At 43.3% G+C, this 22,204-nt stretch overlaps 1 protein-coding gene across 2 annotated transcripts; it reads right to left on the bottom strand.

Annotated features, from left to right (window-relative positions):
• Positions 1 to 20,418: 20,418 nt before the first annotated feature.
• Cartpt (CART prepropeptide) lies at positions 20,419 to 21,988 on the bottom strand. 2 transcript variants are annotated; one of them, XM_059276706.1, is made up of 3 exons: positions 21,830 to 21,988; positions 21,302 to 21,424; positions 20,419 to 20,543 (listed from the first exon to the last, which is right to left on the bottom strand). In XM_059276706.1, the coding sequence occupies exons 1-3, from the start codon at positions 21,986 to 21,988 to the stop codon at positions 20,436 to 20,438; spliced, it is 390 nt and encodes a 129-aa protein (XP_059132689.1). In that variant the 3' UTR covers positions 20,419 to 20,435. The 2 variants fall into 2 exon arrangements, with proteins under 2 accessions (XP_059132689.1, XP_059132690.1); XM_059276707.1 differs by having other exon boundaries at positions 21,302 to 21,385.
• Between the last annotated feature and the right edge of the window lie 216 nt (positions 21,989 to 22,204).

Here is a 22,204-nt window from a genome sequence, read left to right as displayed (position 1 = left end):
GTATTGTATTTACTATATTTAAAATATCATCATGTCATGTCAATGTGGAATTAATATAACAATTATTGAGGTATCATGCATTCTGTTTTGTTTTTGGTTTTTGGTTTTGGGGTTTTTTGTTTTGTTTGTTGTTGTTTTGTTTCATTTTTTGATATAGGGTTTCTCTGTGTAGACTTGGTGGCTGTCCTAGAACTCTCTTTAGACCAGGCTGGCCTCAAACTCACAGAGACCCACCTGCCTCTGCCTCCTGAGTGTAGTGGGTAGTAGCTGTTCCAGCTTTGACCTGGAAATACCACCCGCGTTGAGGCTTCGGTAACTGTCACGACTACAAGGCAAAGCCTAGAGAGGACCCCTGAAGACCAGAGATCTGGATGGGCCAGCTCTCTTGGTTCCTGGATCCTGGACGCTGGAGGTAGACCAAGCAGAGTTCTCCAGAGAACACCACTGGACTGCGCTTCACCTTTCCCAGACCCTGTTACCTATCCCTTCACTTGTAAGTTACCCCACAAAATAAACCTCTCTTTTAACTACGTGGAGTTGCCTTCATATTTAAACCAATACCCGAGTGTTGGGATTAAAGACGTGTGCCACCAACCCTCAGCATGTATTCTGCTTTTCACAGTAAGCTTCAACATCATAGATGCATCTTATACATATAGCAAATTTGAACTCAGAAGGTAAATAAGCTCTAAAAATACTTGATCTCTCTATTTTTCTATAATTGGTGGTTTTTAAAAGTGATTCACCAGAGAGATGACTCGGAGGGTTAAGAACACATACTGCTCTTGCCAAAGACCAGAGTTTGGTTCCCAGAACTCACATCAGGCAGCTCACAACAGCCTATAATTCCAGCTCCAGCAGACATGATTCCCTCTTCCTGCCTCCACTGTACTCACATACCTCCTGTACTCACATACCTCCCCACATGCACACAATTAAAATAAAAATTATTTTTAAAAAAGTGATTCATGTGCTAGCATTGTTCTGAATATGCTTAAATCAATCACTGCATTAAGTTTGTGTTTAAATTAAATTATTCCTCGTGTTTGATGCTGCATTCCAGGTGGTCAATAGCTACATGTGTACTGTGGGATGTCTTTTGGCACTCTGTGAATATGTGTTGCTCTGATTGGTTGATAAATAAAATGCTGATTGGCCAGTAGCCAGGCAGGAAGTATAGGCAGGGCAAGCAGACAAGGAGTATTCTGGGAAGAGGAAGGGCAGAGTGAGGAGTTGCCAGCCAGACACAGAGAAAGCAAGATGACAAGGCAGAACTGAGAAAATGTACCAAGCCACGTGACTAAACATAGATAAAAATTATGGGTTAACTTAAGTGTAAGAGCTAGTCAGTAATAAGCCTGAGCTAATGGCCAAGCAGTTATAATTAATATAAGCTTCTGAGTGATTATTTTATAAGTGGGCCATGGGACTATGGGGGCTTGGCGGGACCGGAGAAACCTTCTGAGTACACATGTAGCTGCAGTGCTGAACAGTAGTACTTTTATAAGGTTGAACAGTCACATATTTTTTGACCCAATAGTATCACTCCTAAGCAAATTCCCTAGAGAGGTGGCTCTCAAATTGCATACCTAAAGGGATGATGGTTAATGCTCAGAAGTGGAGCTAGGTATGGTAGCACAGGCCTGTAATCCCAGCCCCTGGAGGCCAAGGCAGGAGAATCACAAGTTTGAGGATAGCCTGAGCTACATAGAGAGACCCTTGTCTAAACATGGAAACAATCAATCAATCAATCAATCATAAATCAATAAAATATAGATTTGGGGAACCCATCCAAAGTTGTTTGCTTAATAGATCAGACATGAGGCTTAGAATTTGCCTTTTGAATTAAAATATGAAATATTTATTGCTATGATGGCAACAATTAAACATAACTTTCATAACTATGAGCAGGAAAAAATTTATTTTATAAAGTATTGTGCAAACACAGAAAAGATTTTTAAAAACCTGAAAATAGTGTACTACTGTCAAAACAATGGTAAAATGCATAGATATTTTTAGTGAAGAAATTCTCAAAAAGCTACAAAAAACATACTTTTTTTTGATAACTCAAAAACTAACACTATATTCCCAGAAACAATAAAATTTTGTTTTTAAAGGCAAGGAAATTGGAGAGCACAGAATTTAGATAGCATTTACCTAAAGAGATGGGGGAAGAGAGAGGTACAGAAATCAGAGTTGGCATTCAATTGGTCATTATATTAAATCTTATTACAAATATTTAATAATTATAATACTGCATATGGCATAGTGCCAAATATGCTAAAAAAAATCTATGCCCACGTAAATACAAAGAAAGTGTCTGAGGCAAACCTCAAAACATTAACAGTGTAAGCAGTGGGTTCCAGAATTTGGTCATTTTGTCTTTCTCTGTAATTGTGTTTTTCTTCAATACAGGCAATGCTTGAATAATTAGACAAGCCTGATTATTTTTATCTTCACTATCATGGAATACAACTTGCTATCTTCAGCAACTACTACACCATCTTCTTGTAAACCTGGAAAGTAACGCATTTGTGCTCTGTAATGTAAGTCTCGGGTGCCTATCTATGGTCTTGTTAATGGTAATAGCCATGGCAGCTGAAATGTATTGACATCATACTGAGTGTTCTTATGTTCTAAGTATTTAGTGGACACATCTGTCGAAGGCTTACAAAAGAATTGTAATTCTTCTCACCTTACCCATGGGAAAACTTAGAAGGACAGAACTTACTAAGCAGACTGGTTAAATTGTTTGCTCAAGACCACACAGCGAAAGGAGTGGTTTGAAAAAATCAACCAGTAACAAGAAATGAAGCAGTGTGCATTTCACACCTAAATCCCGTTTCAGAGACCATTTTCTCAGGAATGACTTGGCAAGAGTATTCCACACCAAAGCAAAAATGGGGAGAGGACTCATGGAAAATTTATTAGGTTTCCTGATCTAATAAATGAAAACAGCAATTGTAATTACTGCAAATGACAGAACTTCCTGATGAAAATCCATATCGGTCTCATTGAGCAGTGTTTGACTATTCTCAGTCTAATCGAGAGAAGCAGAAACCCAAATGACATCAGCATGATGGGAGGCACAGGACCTGTCGGCTTCATCAGGCCCCAGGGACTCCTACAGTTCAGCTCACCTTTCAGAGAAAGGGCATAAAACTCGTTAGCTGTGTTGTTGACTGCTGGGGAAAATTGCAGAGACTGTTTCTTCCGCTTTCTGTGTTTGTAGATCTTTCATCTCTGATACTGAGATAATCAATCATGTAGGCAGTAAAATACAATAGCAAATAGAGGTATTGACTTTCTGAAGCAGCTGAAATGCTGGGAGACTGGGGCCCCATCACTCCCTAGACCTTGATTTTCAAACAAAAGCAGCTTGAGTCATGGCAAGTGAGTTATTTAATTTTATTCTAATAAAACTCTCAGATACATCGCCCAGTCCTGCTACCAGTCACGGCCCTTTGAGAAGTCCATGCTTCTGTCTTCCTTTCCCCTCATGTCTTCCTCATCCTTGCTTTGGAAGCTGTCTTAGTCAGAGTTCTATTCCTGTGAAGAGCCTCCGTGACCACAGCAACTCTTACAAAGGAAAACATTTCACTGGAGGCTGGCTTACAGTTCAGAGGTTTAGTCCATTGTTGTTATGGCAAGAAGCATGGTGGCACTCAGGCAGACATGGTGCTGGAGAGGTAGCTGAGAGTTCTACATCTGGATCAGCAAGCAGTAGGCAGAGAGCAAAACACTGGGCTTGGCTTGAGCTTCTGAAACCCAAAGCCTACCCCCAGTGACACACTTCCTCCAACAAGGCCACACCTCCTAGTAATGCCCCTTCCTATGGGCCTGTAGTGGCCATTTTCATTCAAACCACCACAGAAGCCCTAATCAACTTCTCGTTTCAAAAAGTCAGTTAAGATCTGCATCTTATTGACAAAACTAAAATTTCAAACTCGTAATGGTAGTAAAACTCTGGTGTGCTTTTGAGCCTGGCTGTGTGGTAAGTATCCAGTGTCCATAGAGGTCATCCAAGTCCTGTTAGGTTAAGCTGATGGCTTGGAACAGCCTCTGGGAAAGCAGAGCTACACTGTAGTCCAGACACTGGACAGGAAGGGTTAGTCTAGGCAGAGAAACCAACACCAGAAGACTATGTAGAACTCACCAGAAGACTCATAGTCCTCACCAGAAGAGTACATAGAACGTAGACGTCGGTATCACCTTCAGTTCTCACAGTGGCTTGAAAGACCATGTTAACTACGCAAAGCCCATAGTTTTTGTTTTTGTTTCTGTTTTTGTTTTTTTTTTGTTTTGTTTTGTTTTTTTAAATCTGTGTGAGAAGAGCTCAGTGGTTGTAAATAGAGGCTTTGTAATTAAAACACTTTGGATCAAATCGCTTTTCTGCCTCTTCTCAGGTATGTAAGTGTCCTAGTTAAGTTTCTGTTTCTGTGATAAAACACCTCGACCCAAAGCAACATGTGGAGGAAAGGGTTTACCTGGCTTCCGTGTCCTGATCACAGTCCTTCACTGAGGGACTCAAAGCAGGAACTCGAGCAGAGCAGGACCTGAAGGCAGGAACTGAAGCAGAGGCCGCGGACTGTGTGGTAAGTCAACTCTGCTGACTGGCTTGCTCTGTCCAGTTTGCTCAACTTGTCTTTTACACAATCTAGGATCAGCTGCCCTGGGTTGGCACCACCCACAGTGGCCTAGAGCAAGTACCCACATCACCATCACACACAGACATGAAGCCAAACTACCAGAAGCCAAAACAAGAAAAAATGATGCCACCAAACAAAATAAATTACTAGTCACTGGCCCCAAAGAAGTAGAAATATATGAGCTTCCTAACAAAGAATTTAAAAAACAACTGTTTTAAGGAAGCCTAGTAAGCCTCAGGAAGGTAAACAAAAACAGTCCAAAGAAATTGGATAATAAAAAGGCAGTCAGAGGAGGGAAAGGGAGAAAGAAATGACCAGATCATCATCTTCTGAAGAGAGCTTGATCCTCCTGACAAAGAGATAGAAAGTTTATTTAAAGAAACAACAGCAGAAAACTTTCCAAATCTCAAGAAAGGTCTAAATATCTAAGGATAAGAATATGTCTCAAATCAGAACCAGGGCAATCGAGGCTACTCCAGTAAGAATTAGAGTCACACGACCAAAGCCAAAGAGGGGTGTTGGCACAGCATGAGGAAGAATGAAGCAGCTAACAGGAGCTCGAAGACACTTGGACTTCTCAGTGGAAGTGAGCCAGGCCAGGAAAGCCAGCTGATAGACTCAACGCATGGACGGAGAGCACTGCTGACCAAAAATTTCCACCCCCCGGGGTGTGGGGGGGGACGACAGCTGTCTTGTAAGAAATGCTAAAAGGAATTAAAGATGAAAAGGCCACTTATACAAAAGACATACCTAAAGCTACCAACTACAATAGTTCATTAAGGGATACACAATGTGAAAAATGTAAATGATAACATCAAAAGCACAAAACGGGGCATGGGGTAAAAGCACAGAGTAGTTTTCATGTATGTGTGTATGTGATCAAAATTAAGTTGACATCGGCTTAAAATAACCTGTTTTGTCTATAAGATAGTTTAGCCTCCCAGCAACCACAAAACAAAAAACCTATGTGTGTATAGTAGATACACACACAAAAGAAATGAGCCAATAAAATATGAACAGTAAGAAAATCGCTCACTCACAATGGAAAACAAGAGAAAAGGAAATGAAAGATTGATTGGAAAACTGGAAAAACATCAACAAAATCACAACAGCAGAGGATCCCATGGGAGATGGCCCTGATTTCCAGATACGCCCTGTGTAATTAAAAGTGGACAAGGAACCGGGTGTGGTGACATTCACTTGCAATACCAGCACTTGGGAGATTGAGGCAGGACAGTCATAAGTTCAAAGCCAGCCTGGGGCTATCTAATAAAATCAAGGGCAACCAGAGCTACATGGTGAGGCCTTGGGGAAATTGAAGAGGGAAGAAAAGAGATGGCAGCATGTGACACACGCAGAGGACATTGCCGTCTTTAGAGATGAAGGAAGAGTCCGTGAGCTGGCTGTAGAAGCCAGAGAGGGTAAAGAAATGAGTCTTTCGGAGCCTCCCGAGGAGAACCATGCCACCAACACCTTGTTTATATACTCAGTGAGAGCCACCGCAGCCCTCCAATGTTCAGAACTGTCGTAGAAGCTTGTACTGGTTAAGTCATTGTTTGTGGTAATTCATTATGGCAGCGACAGAAAACTCATGCAAAGGTTTGTTATGTGCAAGTGGAAAACAGTAGAACTCAGGAGAAAACTCAGTAGTAACTCTTTGTGAATATGCATTTTTTAATTTTCTTACTAAAAAATTTTTCGTGTAATATATTTTGGTCATGTTTCTCCATCCCCAAACTCTCTCCAGGTGTTCCCTACTTCCCTACCCACCCAACTTTGTTCTCTCTCTCAACAAAATGAAAATTTTTTTTAAAAAAGGGAAATTCAAAACAAAAAACAAATAGGAAAAAAAAGTGCAAATAAAACCAAACGAAACAAAAAGCCCAGAAAAATAAACCATGGAGTTCATACCTCCCCCCCCCCCCATGGAGCCTGCCCTGGGATGTGGTTGATACACCCAGTGACACTTCATTGGAGAAGACTTATTTTCCCTTTGCCAGCAGCTATCAACTGCAAAGAGCTTCTGGGTTGGAGGTTGGAGCCTGTATCCACTTCCCCTCTCAGTGCTGGGGCCCAGTCTGGCTTGAACCTGTGCAGGTATTATGCAAGCTGCCACAGTCTCTGTGGGTTTATGTGTACATCAGTCCTGTGCTGCCTGGGAGACACTGTTTCTTCGGACTCATCCACCGCCTCTTCCACATAGATCCCTTGTGGGGGACCCGCTCCCACTTTTTCCCCAGGGTACTCTTAAGGAGTGAGGGATAAGAGATTTAGATAGAAATACAGAGAGGAGAGAGACAGATAGAAACACAGGATAGCTCGGGAGGGCTTGGATCCTTATCCACCGGCCCCTTCTGTCTCTTCTAAAAGGCTTTTTAAAAGAATGCCAAGGGGTGGCACAAAAGACTTCCCCCTAGCACAGCCAAGTGTAGAACCTTCCAAACACCTGGTGACCACACATGTGGTCAATCCATCCCCTTATGCAGCCCTGCTGGGTAAAAAGCAAGCTCAGATCTCACTAGGAAACTTCAGTGGGCTCCCACAATCCCTGACCCTGGAGGTAACGGCTTTGGAGAACACACCACGTTCAGGACTGAATGGTACATAGTCTCTCTCATCTGCACATGTCCAGTTGCAGGTCTCTGTGTTAATTCCCATCTATTAAATGCAGTGGTTTTTAAGATATGATCCCAAACCATAAGCTATAAAGAAAAATAGTTAAATTCAGTCACCTCAAAATTAAAATCATTGATCAACTAAATGAAAAAGCAGGGCAGATAATAGGAAACAATACTAAAAATTATATGTTTGATAAGAAATTAGTATCCACATAGATTGAACTGGCCATCTCCTGTGACCAGATTGGTGCCTAGCCCGATTATCATCAGAGAGACTTCATCCAGCAACTGATGGAAACAGATGCAGACTCACAGCCAAACATTAGGCAGAGCTTGGGGGACCCTGCAGAAGAGGGGGAGAAAGGACTGTGGGAATCAGAGGGGTCAAGGACACCACAAGAAAACTCACAGAATCAACTAACCTGAGCTCATAGGGGCTCACAGAGTTTGAACTGACAACCAGGGAGCCTGCATGGGACTGACCTAGGCCCTCTGCATACATGTGACAGTTGTGTAGCTTGGTCCTCTTGTGGGACTCCTAACATGGGAGCAGGGGCTGTCTCTGACTCTTTTACTGACTGTTGGGACCCTATTCCTCATACTGGGTTGCCTAGTCCAGTCTTAATACATGGAGAGGCTCTTGGTCTTATTACAACTTAATGTGCCATGTTTTGTTGATATCTATCGAGGCCTACCCCTTTCTGAATAGAAATGGAGGAAGAGTGGATGGTGGTGGGGGTGCTGAACTGGGAGAAGAGGGGGGGAGGGAAGCTGCAGCCAGGATGTAAAATAAATAAATTTATTAAAGTAAAAAAGAAATTATTATCCAGATAAAGAACTTTTGCCACTCCTCAATTAAGACAAATAACTCAACTGATTAAATAGTTAAAAACTCTTAATAAGATTTCTCAAAAATTAGCACCAGATATATAAATGATCAGTAAGAATAGGAAATGGTATTCAACATCTCTAGTTAATAAGAATATATAAGTAAAGTCACAATTAAATGTTACTTCATTGTCACTGTAATAGCTATAGTTTTATTGTTGTTAAGGCACCAGCTTTGACAAGGATCTGTAGAAATTGGAAACCTCAAATGTTGTTGGCAGGTTATAAAATGGTGCAGCCACATTGGAAAACAGTCCCTCGATAAGATAAAAACTTCTACTCTGTATACACAACTAAGAGAAACTGAAATGTATGTTCACCAAAACTTTTTTTTTTTTTTTTTTTTTTTTTTTGGTTTTTCGAGACAGGGTTTCTCTGTGTAGCTTTGCGCCTTTCCTGGGACTCACTTGGTAGCCCAGGCTGGCCTCGAACTCACAGAGATCCGCCTGGCTCTGCCTCCCGAGTGCTGGGATTAAAGGCGTGCGCCACCACCGCCCGGCTCACCAAAACTTTGTATGTGACAGCTTATCCTGGTCAGCTTGATACAATCGTGGGTTATCTGGGAAGAGGAAACCTTAACTGAGAAATTGCCTCAACAAAACGGCCTATAGACAAGTCTGTGGGGCATTTTCTTGATATGGGAGGGCCCAGGGCACGGTGGGCAGTGCTACCCCTGGGCAGGTGTCCTGAGCTGTATAAGAAAACAGGATGAGCAAGCCACGGGGAATAAGCCAGAAAGCAGCACTCCTCCATGGCTTCTGCTTCCGTTCCTGCCTCCAGGTTCCTGCCCTGACTTCCTTCAACGACAGACTGTAAGCTTTAAGCTAAATAAACCCTTTGCTCCTCAAGCTGGCTTTGGTTAGTGTTTTATCACAGCAATGGAAACCTAAGTAAAGTCTCATAGTAACACTTTCTATAAGCTCGAAAAGAAGCAGTCCAACTATTTTGTTTTTGTTTTTTACTTCTTATTGCTTTTTTGAGACATAGTCTCACTATGTATCCCTAGTTGGCCTAGAACTCACTCCATAGAACAGGCTGTCCTCGAACTCACAGAGATCTGCTTCCAGAGTGCTGGGATTAAAGGTGTGTACTACCATGCCTGGCTATCAAAGTGTTTGTTAATGAAGAGTGGATGGATTGTGCATGTTAAATCCATATACTGGAATGTTATTCAAAAATGAAAGGTTATTGATGAAGTTGAAAGGGTTGATGCATGCTATAACATGAATGGGCCTTAACATCATTAAACTAAGTAAAAGAATCCAAAATGACCACATACCATATGATTTCATTCATGTATGAAAATACTTGGCAGGATGGTGGTGGCACATGCCTTTAATCTTAGCTCTTGGGAGGCAGAGGCATGGGGATTTCTGTTTCTATGAGTTCTAGACCAGCCTGGTCTACAAAACGAGTTCCAGGACAGCTAGGATTGTTACACAAAGAAACCCTATCTTGAAAAATAAAACAAAAACAAAAAAACAGAAAAAAGAAAATGCGCAAACTGTAGAGGCAGAAAGTAGGCTAAGGCTGGGGAGAAGAGAATGGAGAAAGACCGCTAGGGCGCAGGCTTTCTTCAGGGGGATATTTTAAGAAGTTATCATAATGATAGTTGCTCAGCTCTGCAAATACACCAAAAAAAACCCACAGCATTTTCCACTTCAAAGGCATCTACTTCATAGTGCTATGTGAATTTGTCCCTTAAAGTTTATGTGATGAAACTTAATTGCCATGAGACAGTACTAAGAAGTGGCACTGTCTGAGTAGTCATAGGAGCTACCCCCTTGTGAATGGGATGGGTGTCTTTACAGAAGGTCCACACTAGCCAGGCCGATGCCCACTTCCACCTTTCGGCCACATAAGAGTGCAGCAACGGTCCCCTGCAGAGGACCTAACACCAGTGCCATCTTGAAAAATCCATATTTATAAGTTATTCAGTCTTAGGTATTTGGTAGAACAAATATGTTGGGCGCTGTGCGGCCTAGTTTCAGACCAGTATATGAGTGCTCGTCCAACTGGTCTCCATGAGGCAAAGTCCATGGAGACAGTCTCACTTGGCAAGGACCAGTGGGACTTCGGGATAGTGCAGAATACTGCTCTAACTGTGAGACTTGAAGGCTCTCCTCTCTCTCGTAATGTTGATGATTCTCTTGGCAGTTTTAGTGCCATTTTGTCAGTCATGCATGGGACAGATGTGCTTTCCCAGAAACATCATTTTTTTTCTCAAATATTTTCCCCTAAAATTCTTTGGGAGCTGATGTTTCTTAGGTTTCCGATCTGGAAATACCAGCTGTTACTCCACCCTGGGAGCTGTTCTGATTCAGTGCTGACAGGATCGGAGGCAATAAAAGTTAATGGGCAGTTGAGGAAATGCAAGCTAACTGTATGCAGGCAGCTTAAGGAGGATCACCCTCCGTTTCTGTAAATATGTTTTGTTAAGTTTTGAACAACTTTGTTATTCTTGAGAATGTGTGCCTATGTTTATCACTTTTTAGCTTTGTAAAGACAGGATGTACCTGGCTCGATATTTGGCCAAGTTAGCAAAATGATAAGCCTTATTTTTGGTTTAAAAGATGCTTTGATGTAAAAGTTGAAAAAAAAAATGTTTGACATATTTGTTTTTGCCAGAGATTAACATTGGAGGGTGGGAAAGACATGTTTGTTAGTATGGAAAAACATGCTTGTTTCCGATGTATAAATAAAGACGGCCACTTGTGTGAAAACCCATCTGGTGGTCAGATACTTCATTTCTTCACACTAAGACCCTTCCCTGTCTCAAGACCTGAACTCAGGCTGTGTCACAAATAGACAAAGATATATGGCATATTAATTATATCTCAATAAGTGATTTTTTAAATAAATTAAACTCTCATCTAAAAAGAAAAATCTCTCCAGACCCATACTCCTTTAATTCAGCCCAGTCTCTACCTAAATGACATTCAGGTGCAGGGCCTTTTCTTTCAAAGTGCAACCTGGGATATCTTCCAAAATGTAGCTTATTTTGTCCTACCCATCCTAAGCCTCCCTTGAGTCTAATTTTTCCAAAGTTCCCAATCATATCCAGATTTAGACCCTCAATCATAATTTAGCAAAGAAAGTAACCTGTAGCAGACTCCTACCTTAAAACCTATGGACACATTTCTAAGACTAATGTTCCCAAGGAACAATCATAGCTGCCCAGAGCTTAGGCCCATGCCAGGGTCTTCACAAGCTAGAATAGAGAATCAGTGTTTGTTATGAATTATTGCACGGGGTGGAGGGCTACCCTGAGGGTATCCCGTGTGTGCAGGGAAACAAGCTGGCATGCTGGGCAGATGCAGCAGCAGGCTGGGCAGATGCATGCCATGCAGGCATGGTGGAGGAGGCAGCCAGTGATTCACAACCCAGATGCTGCATCCATGTAGAGAGTTTATTATAATAGAGAGATGAAGAGAAAGATAGGAGAGAGAGACAGAGGAGAGAGGAGAGAGAGAGAGAGAGAGAGAGAGAGAGAGAGAGAGAGACAGAGACAGAGACGGAGAGGGAGAGGGAGAGGGAGAGGGAGAGGGAGAGAGAGAGAGAGAGAGAGAGAGAGAGAGAGAGAGAGAGAGAGAGAGAGAGAGAGAGAGAGGAAGGGGAAGAGTTTTTCCTTAGAAGGAGGCTTTTACATCAGGATGCAGGGTGGTGCCCAGGGGTGGGATTTCAAGGGGCAGGTCACAATATTAACAGTGTTTATCTCCAAGAAAAGGGGGTGAATAAAATAGGGGTGAGCTGCGTAATCAAATAGAATTCTCCCCCAGGATATCAGCTAATCAATGTCTGTGCTCTGAAGCCCAACAGGTATAATCAGAAAGTTCTCTTGGAAGATACTGCTGACAAAAGTCTGTGACGCTGTGATTCTCTTATTGTGGGGTAGGAAGACCTGCTCTCCATGTAAACAGTATGCCCTGGCAGAGTATCGCAGTCAGTCCTACAGAGGGAGGCACAGTGTAGATGCCTCCATCCCTGTGGCACTCTTTTCTTTAGGAACATATTTATTTAGGATTTTTGAGAGAGGATCTCATGTCACCCAGGCTGAGCTTGAACTCACCATATGGTCAAGTCTGGCCTTGAATTCTTGATCCTCCTACCCCTAATTCCAAATGTCTGGGATTACAAGCATGTACTACCCTGTCTGGCTCCCATCTTGTTCATTTAAAGTCTTTAGGACCATTACCCCCTTTAAACTTGATTTCCAGAGTTCTCAGACTCTGCCTGGAAACATAACCCATGTTTCCTGTGAGCTGTAGACAAGCCCCCTCCTATGAAGCATTCCCAACAATTCCACTTCCTTTGCTTTTCTGTTTCTGTTTCTCCAAACAGAACAGAACACGGAAGCATCCTCGGAGCTGCTGCTGTTTGCCAAGCTTCCATCTCAGGAACTCAGAAACACATGCCCTCGCTCAGATGCTTTCAACTCCAAAGGCTTAGCCCTGTATTTTATTCCTCTGACCGTGAAGAGCCTGGAGCCATTTGTAAGGATCTTCTCGTGCAAGAAATATTTACTGTGCATCTATTACATTCCAGGCACTGTGCTTTAATCCCTGCAGATTCAGTACCAGCAAATTATCCCCTGGCCTTGTCCTTGAGAAGCCACTGAGGGAAAGAAGTAGTAATCTGCCCTAAAATGTAAAAGCAAATGCTTAAGCAGGCAGTGTTAAGTGTGTCACACACACACACACACACACACACACACACACACACACACACAGATATTTTACTTCCCTGTTAACCCTATTTATATCTCCATTTTTCATGTGACACTAAAGGCTTCCTACCTAAACAACAGGGAAGCTAGGATTTAAATTCGTGTCACCAGAGTCCATATTATGCATTATCAGTGTAGTACATCTTTGTGACACTATGAACACAAATATTCTCTTTACTTTTTCGATTTTGCTGATGCCTCTGTTATCAAACTCAGAAAAACAAGGAAGAATATTTTGAAAAAACAAGACAAAGTTAAGGCCAAATACCTGATACCAAGCTAAGAAGCCCTGTCTAGCTTGAGAGATCCCCACTGCAGATCTATAAATGAATGCTAATGCTAGTTCTCAAAAGATTTTACCATTTGTGTCTGTCCTGCTTACCATTGTGATGGCCTCACCCCAGAAGTGTGTCTGTCCTGCTTACCATTGTGATGGCCTTACCCCAGAAGTGTGTCTGTGCTGCTTACCATTGTGATGGCCTTACCCCAGAAGTGTGTCTGTCCTGCTTACCATTGTGACGGCCTTACCCCAGAAGTGTGTCTGTCCTGCTTACCATTGTGATGGCCTTACCCCAAGAAGTGTGTCTGTGCGGCAGGGTATAGCTTTGAATACACCTACTCTGGTCCCCAGAGGGATCCTTGACCTCCTCAAAAACTAGACCCAGATTCCACCTATCACATTCCACATTCACGTCCCCTCATTTTTGTTTTTGTTTATTATTTAATAATTTCATATATGAATACAATGCTTCTTGATACTTCTGTTGATGTGATAAAACACTGACCAAAACCAGCTTAGCGAGGAAACGTTTATGTCACCTTACACTTTCCAGCCCATCACTAAGAAAAGCCCGGGCAGGAACTCAAAGCAGGACCTGAAGTAGAGGAACTAAAGTAGAGATCATAGAGGGATATGGTTTTGCTCAGCCTGATTTCTTACACAACCCAGTCCACCTGTCCAGTGGTGACATAGACCACAGTGGCCTGAACCCTCCTACATAAATTAGCAATCAAGAAAACGTCCCACACGCATGCCCACAGGCCAATCTGATGGAAGCAATTCCTCTTCCCAGGTGACTCTAGTTTGTTTCTGTAGGAGGTACAGAGGTCTTTGGGCTCATAGATGCTAACTAAGAGAACCTGGACTGTAAGCACACAGGGTTGTTCCTTCGAGGGAGGGATTTCATAGCCTGCTATCCACTAGAAGGCTGGGACTGGACATGTTTTCTATTCTGATGACCTTTGCACTGTGTGGTTAAAGAATCTTTGGGCACCAGGTCCTCCCCTGGCCCCTTACAGTAAGCTTGTTTTTCTCAGTCAATTTATAGAACCTACCTTCATGGGCCTAACAAAGAGTCTCAACATAGTCACATCTGACATGTATTTAGCTTACTTTGTTCCTCAAGGAGATGCATGTATGCTTTGTTGGGAACACAGGCTTGAGTTAATTATCAACAGAATAAAATTTCACCCAATTGTGCTGTGGTTAAATATGCCTAAGATAAACTACTAGGTGTCAGACTCCGGAAGTTTGAATCAACACCGGCTACTTAGTCACATTGAACCCAACTGCCTTCTTGCGTTCAGCAGGTTGTCCCTTTGCAGGATTGTGAAGATCACAGAGACCTCTCTGCACGTGTCAGGTTGACAAGAACCACCCAGCACACTCCCTTAGGTTGTTTTTGTCGGGGATTGTGGTCAGAGGGATGAGAAAGCTAACTAGCATAATTTTATTCTCATTTTTGCTTTGATTCAATGTTTGTGAATAGTAGTCATCATGCTGGGACTGGAAAGGTAAACAAGAAAGAAATTTTCATCACATAGGATGAAATGACATAAGAGGAGAATGCTTATTACTCAAATTCTTGTTGAATGTACATGTCTTTCTAGCTATTCAAACCAACCATTAGACTTTTAAAACAAATTCAGGGTCTGATTGTAATTGCACACCAGACCCAGGACAGGTAACACTTTCAGAGCAGTTATCCTCAAGCTCCTGTTGATTCAGGATGTACATTTTCATAGCTACTCCTTGCAAAGAAAACAGGAATGGTCAGTTAACTAACCCCTAGTTAGTTCTCACAGTGTCCACAAGGGGCACCTCAGAGAAAACAAATGTAAAAAAACTTTCTGGGATTAAAGGCCTATGCCACCACCACCCAACTACCACCACTGCCCAGCTGGTTTTCAAAATAACTTAACTCTTATTGGGTACTTCAAATGTCCAGGTTCTCTTATGTATTAAACCAGTCCTCCTTAGGTGAACAAAAGTCAGGTCGAATAGGAAAAGCTTTCCTATGAGACACAAGAGCAGCAGCCTCAGCAGAGCATCGGCCACTTACTACGCATGACGGCAGCTGGAACAGGAAGCTGAGCGCTCATGTCCTCAACTGCGAGCATAAAGCAGAGAGAGTCAACGGGAAATGTTGCCAGTTTTTAAACTCTCAAAGCCTGCCACTAGTGACACATTTTATCCAACAGGGCCACACCTCCTAGACCTCACCAAACAACACCATGAACTAGGGACCAAGTGTGTAGACACATGAGCCTATAGGGGACATTTTCATTCAAACGCTTGCAGTGGTCATCTTTTGGTTCTTTATGTCAACATCTCTGCTGCCTTTGAACTTCTGCTCATCCCTCCCTCTGGCTGGAGCACTCCCTTTCTTCTTCTCCCAACCCTTTGCCTTGATCATGTCTAGCTCCTTCTCTTTCTGCTTTGAGAGCAGACAGCACCATTTGCTCCCACTATGGATTCTGTAACGGTTCTCATGACATCACTTTTTTTTTTGGGGGGGGTGTTGCTGTTGTTATTGTTGTTGTTGTTGCTGCTGCTGTTCTGTCTAGTCTCAGCCCTGGGTTATAAACTCTGTGAAGGACTGTCTGTCTTGCTCTCCATTATGTTCTCAACACCTCATACATGGAGGGCAGAGAAGTGGAAGGAATGAAGACATAAGCTGTATACAAACCGCTTCAGTGTTCCAGAGGTTCCAGCAGAGCTGCCCAAAGAGCTTACTCAAACCACACGATTTCAGCTCAGCATTGTGTACACACTTGCCATCTTGGCATTCAGGAAGCCAATGCAGAAGAATCTTGAGTTCAAGGCCAGCCTGGGCTATGTAACCAGACTGTCTCTAAGTAAACAAATAAACTACAGAATCCCAAACTCCCTTTCCTAACTTCAGTCCCCAGAGTCAGATTCCAGTGTGTCAAGATTGGAAAGGGGCAGAGGTCCATGGGTTCACAACGTGCCCCACACGGCCCTCCAGATTCTGGCACAGTGTAACCATAATCACTGTGGGAAGCAGAGAAATCACAAAAAGGGAACGCTCTCCAGTGGCTTCGACCCATCAGCTGCTGTGAGGCCCACTTCTCTGGATGCATTACTCCTACACCTTATAACACTCCCATCTCTGCTACTGAGACTTCTTATCGTCTACAGCTAGATCTGCCAGCCAACATCATGCAGACCCTGGGCCTCCCTTGTAGTTGACTGACTCTCTTTCTCATTAAAATGTTCTTAAGCTTCAATCTTCTTTTCCTGTATCACAGAGACTTTCAATAATTAAACATAATGAAATATTCTATTTGAAGAGGAACTGTAAGATGGATAAGATAGAAAGGTAAAGTTACTTTTAACAAGTAATTTAAAATTAAATGTTCTTTTTTTTTTTTCCATCAGTGCAAAATGTCATTCACACCATGAACTTGAAAGCTGAGTCCCCAGATGAAATGTTTGGAAAAAGCCTTTTCACATCCAACCTACAAAGTCTCTATCATCAACTGCTCATCCCATTTTCAATCCTCTTTACTCTTTCTGTTGCTATCTGACCAAAAAAAAAAAAAAAAAAAAAGCAAGTTGGTGAGGAAAGAGTTTTATTTCAGCTTACGCTTCCTTCAGTGTTGGACTGTGATCGTATGCTGTGCCCTCCAACATCAAATAGCAATAAAGGAAATGCCCCCAGGCCAACCTAATGGAAGCCATGCCCCAACCCAAGCTCCTTATTCCCAGGTGTGCCAAGTTGACAACCAGGGTTAGCCATCACGGTCTTATTAAACAAGAATGAAGGATGACGCCGTAGAGCTGGAGGTGAGGGGGACAAGTTCAAGTGTCTGAAGCACTTTGTATTCCTTTCTTTAAACTTGACGTTCCTCCAGGGTCTCTTGCTTTGGGGTAAACGTTCTGGGCAGTTCTAAGTGTCGTTGCCCCCAAGAGTTCAGCCTGAGCACTAATCAGTGACTAGAGTTATGTCCTCTCTAGACTTAGTTAGGATCGGCATGAATAGATACAGTTAAGGGAATCGAGAAAGTTAGGGTTTGAACGGAAATTATTTCTGGAGAAGCAGCAGACTGTAAAACGATGAACCAATCATTTGTAGGGCTTCAGGATTAAAACATACCAAATTATAATCACCAATAGGCTTGTCACGGGGGAATCGAATGGAAATGTATCTTCTAAATCACACATTGGCCACCGCTGAGCTCATTTCTACTGAACAAAGTTCTTTTTTTTTTTTGTATGAAATCAATCACCTGTTGATACCCAGAGAGACATGAAAGGAAAAGATAAAGAGCATTCAAAGAGATCAAAGCTAAAAAAAAAAAAAAAAAAAAAAATCGCAATTTAAGATTGTATGATCAAATCCCATCATCTCCCCGTGGCTTCTGTTTTGTACTTTGAAAACTAGTAACTGTATCTATTTGCAAGATTAATTAGATTAGGCATGCTAATCAAAACAATAAGGACACCACAGCACAGCAGATGGCCATTGTCCACGAGACTGCTTCCTACCTGCGCTCTCCACCTCTCTGCGAGTCTGAGAAGAAGCTTTGCTTTTAGTTCTGCTATTTTACATGTGCCTCTTGAGTCTGGATTAGGAAGCTCTTAGCAACTGCTCCTCTCCTAATGCTGCTGCTTCAAAGTCACTTGCGCCGTCAGTGGTGGTGCATGCCTGTGATCTCAGCATCCAGGAGGTGGAGGCAGGAACATCCAGAATTCAAGGGCTGCTTCAAGCTACTTAGGGAGTTAAGGGCCAGCCTGGGCTACAGGACACACACAGAGAGGAGCGGGGAGAGTCTGTGTGTGTTACTTAGTCTTGTTTAAACTTTGGAGAGGTATCCTCAGGGAAGCATAGAGCCATGTTTAAAAGTTCTGAAATGTAACACTTAGCTTTCTTTTTTATTTCTTGGTTTGAAATTGCCCCTACCAATTTTCCCTTGTTTCTCTAAAAACTGTCTAAGTGACTCTTTTTTTCCTGGACAGATAGGTTTCCCCATAGGTAAACTGCCTGTGAAAGTGAATTAGTCTCACATGCTTCAAGAGTCTGGCACAGTAACCCCCCTTTCTTAGAATGAACAACCTCCAAAGGGTCCATTTTTAAAAATCAGTGCATACTTTCCAATAAAGGAGTTGCCAGGACTGGGATGTAGGTCAGTAAGTAGAGTGTTTGACTTGCCTAGCATGCATCGAGCCCTGGGTTTAATTCCCCAGGACCATATAAGCAAACTGTGGTGGCACATGCCTGTAATCCCAGGACAGGCAGAGACAGGAAGGTCAGAAGTTCAAGGTCAGCCCCATCTACTTAACAGGCTTGAGACAAGACCGCGTTTCATGACACCCTGTCTCAAAAAGGAAAGAGTTGCCCTAACAAAGGTTCTGGTTTTTCATCTTGTTTTTAGTGTGGCTAAGGTGTGAAAGAACTGTTTACTGGCCTGTGATGTTGAATTTCTCTTCAGAAGTCACACCTATAAAGACACCCACGCTGTCAGGCCGTTGCTGAGTAGAGCATCATGGTTGTAAAAATTAAAGGTTTTTTTTTTTTTTGTATGCACAGTCAAAATTGTCTTGGGCTGTCTTTAAGAAAAATAGCCACTTGTTTTTCTGATTGAATACACTTTATTAAGTGCTTCCTGCACTACGTAGAACCTACTAAGTGTGGAGTCCATGGATAAATAACACCACTGTTACTTGGTGTAAACTCTTGTTTAACCCTTGCCTCCAGCTTAACATTCTAGTGACGATTAGGTAACCCCTTGGACTATATCGTTAAGCTTGGTAGGCCTCTAACCTTGACCAACCCTAAAGCTAAGGCTGTCTGATGGGAGCTAAAATCTATCACTTTGCTGTTGCCTGCCTACCTAAAGCCCCCCCCAAAAAAAAATTACTTGCTGGATGTATTGATTTGTGGTATTCTTTGTTCTGTGGCTATGAAAGTTTATAGATGCATAAAACCCCTTTCATTTCAGAGAACATCATCCCAGATAACTTGAATACATGATCCCAGAACATAGACACTTGGATTTGTCTCAGAATAAACCATTTGTTTCCTTTAAAGCAGGGTCCTTGTTGAATATAGATAGGACTTATTGGTTTACACACACACACACACACACACACACATTTAAAAATAGGTTCACTATATAAAAGAGCATAGGTGGCGTTTGTCTTTCTGAGTCCAACTTATTTCACTTAACGTAATGATTTCCAGTTCCATCCATTTTCCTGCAAACATCATGTCATTTACCTTTACGGCTGCATAAGATCCCATTGTGTCTGCACCACATATTCTTCCTTCATTCTTTGGTTGGTGGACATCTAGGTTGATTCCGTGTCCTGGCTATTGTGAATAGTGCAACAATAAATATGGAAGTGCATGTGTTCCTGACAAGGCTCACTTCTGAAACTAAGGAGTCAGGCTAAAGGTTTGAATGAAGAAAACTGTATAGTCTTGAGTCCAATGGTCTCTACCCCCTCCCGTCTTTCTGTCTCTCTGTCTCTCTCTGTCTCTGTCTCTCTGTCTCTCTGTCTCTGTCTCTCTCTCTCTCTCTCTCACACACACACACACACACACACACGCACACTCACTATACACACACACCCCACTATCAACACTACCACCATCACCACCACCAACCACCACACCACTGTAGTTAGACAGCAGAGCACACTGAGACTGGTGCAGCATACTCCTAATTAATGATCAAAACTCATTGGAGCTGAGGTGCTGCTCTCCCAATAGACAGCTATTTTTAAAATATTTCTCTTTGAAAACAACAGCATGATTAATCCCATTATTCCTACTTAAATCACTTATGTAGAAACAGCCATGCACTGTGAGCAATTATTAAAAAAGGCTTTATTATGTATAATTTGTACGTGCGTCAATTTGCGTTGCTTAGGGTAATTTATTTTCCAGGTTGTGATGTCATCTACCAAAATTAACTAGATCTAATTTTCATTCTGACACGCCACATACAAAAATACAGTTTTAAAGCAAAGTTCCTCTTCTTCCCAGGAAGGTTCACAAGAATGTGTCAGATAAATAAAATGAGAAAAGAATACTTTGCACACACACCAACACCATGCAAGGCATTATCCTTCACACAGTAACGTCAAATGTGTTCTTTTATTTTGAAACAGCAGGGAAAGAGCCCACTCACCCTCGGAGGGGAATGCAAACTTTATTGTTGCTAAAGCCAGGCTCCAGGGATAAAGGAGTGCTCCTTTGGGGAGAAGAGGGAATATGGGAACTTAAGGTGGAGGCTGTTGCCCCTTCATAAGCACTTCAAGAGGAAGGAATTGCAGGAAGTTCCTCGGGGACAGTCGCACAGCTTCCCGATCCGGGCGCCTTTCCGCACTGCGCACTGCTCTCCAGCATCACACTGTCAACAACACAACCCGTGGTTAGGGGCCCCAAAGGAGCGTTCTCTTGAGCAGAAAAGGACTAGACGACTACCACCACCTCCAGTCTAAGTACAGTCAGATCCGAAGCCCAGGGAGCCCGAAGCCCAGGGCGTACAGTTTCAGACGAAGAATATTCAAAGGAAGAAATTTAAGGGACCGCATTTTCAGCTTCCTTTTCTTGTTTATTTAAAGGGGATAGAATCACCCAGACCCTTGCATCTAAGATATATACAATATACTTTCCCATAACCTTTGTTTTCTACTTTCCCAATTCCTCACCCAAAGAAGGAAAACGGAAGGCCTGTGTGAGTGTGTGTGTGTGTGTGTGTGTGTGTGTGTGTGTGATATTTTACCTAGAGCTGTTCCAACGAAGGTGACCATCCTGAAAACTTTTTATCACGGAATTTAAGAAACAAAACAACAATGATAAAAAAAAATCACGTCATGCTCTAGGAGGAATTCAGGGACAAACTGAGTAGATTCAAGGGTTCGTCCACCTAAGACGTTTCAGGAAATACTCCCACTCAGATCACAGGACTCTTTTCTGGCTCTAAAAGCCTGCTTTCCCTTACTCTTAGAAACCAGGGAGCAAAGGTCAGAGCAGAAGCGAAGTGGACGCCCCAGAGGAATGCATCACCTGAGCTGCTCCACCACCTGCTAGAGTAAAGAGCATGTGGAAGATTCAAAGCAGTCTTTTCCCTTGGAAAAGTAAGGGAAGAGTGATCCAGAGCCTTACCATGGGGACCTGGCCGTACTTCTTCTCATAGATCGGAATGCGTTTACTCTTGAGCTTCTTCAGGACTTCCTGCAGCGCTTCAATCTGCAACACAGCGCCGGGAGCCCGAAGTTGCCGCCTTGGCTGCGAGCCCAGCGCAGGTGCTCACTTTCAGCCCAGTTATAAGGAGCCCAAGACACACAACAGCAGAGCGGCGAGACTCAGAGGATGGACAAGTGATGGGGATAGATGGTGATGGAGAGGAAGCGCTGCGGGCGAAGTCCCCAGTCCTGACCTCACCTCCCAGAGCCTCCAAGGCGCACAGTGCCCAGGGCAGCTACAACCAGTGATTCGCTCGACATGCAACCCGCAGCCCGTGGACTCAAACATCTTTGTCTAGTAGAGAGTCCCAGGGCTTTTTTTTTTTTTTTTTTAAATCGGGCTCCAGGGGCTTTGCCCTCTTGGTGGGACTAGGGTGGAGGAGGGACGCATTCAAAGCAAGAGCCCCGCAGCAGCCCAGGGGGGACCCGAAGCGAGGGGAATACTGACCAGCTCTTTCTCGTGGGACGCATCCTCCACGGCAGAGTAGATGTCCAGGGCTCGGGGCTGCAGCTCGGCATCCTCCTGGGCACGGGCACCCAGCAAAGGTAGCAGTAACAGCAGGGCGGCGCCCAGGAGGGGCAGCAGCCGCAGGCGGGAGCTCTCCATGGTGCTGGACCCGGTTGCTGCTCAGGCACCGCGCTCTCCCGCTTCTTATAGCCGGCTGAACCGGGTGCCGGGAAGAGGGAGGGGGCGAGGAAGGACGGGGGTGTGGAGGAGGGCCCGGGTCAGCCGTCTGTAGGCAGCGCTCCGCTGCCGTTTGACGTCAATGCCCGCCGGGCTCCGGGAGCCCGGGAACGAGGCTCTGCGCACAGATGGGCTAGA

The sequence above is a fragment of the Peromyscus eremicus genome, chromosome 11 (assembly GCF_949786415.1).
Source record: "Peromyscus eremicus chromosome 11, PerEre_H2_v1, whole genome shotgun sequence".
NCBI classification, from domain to species: Eukaryota; Metazoa; Chordata; class Mammalia; order Rodentia; family Cricetidae; genus Peromyscus; species Peromyscus eremicus.
This window is presented reverse-complemented; position numbering and strand designations above follow the sequence as displayed.

Bases quoted from the DNA above. Each gene is read 5' to 3' on its own strand.
- Cartpt (XM_059276706.1), bottom strand. From the start codon at position 21,988: ATGGAGAGCTCCCGCCTGCGGCTGCTGCCCCTCCTGGGCGCCGCCCTG. The intron at 21,425-21,829 runs GTCAGTATTCCC...CTGGGCTCGCAG, and splicing joins CGTCCCACGAGAAAGAGCTG to CCAAGGCGGCAACTTCGGGC. The intron at 20,544-21,301 runs GTAAGGCTCTGG...TGTTGTTGACAG, and splicing joins AGTACGGCCAGGTCCCCATG to TGTGATGCTGGAGAGCAGTG.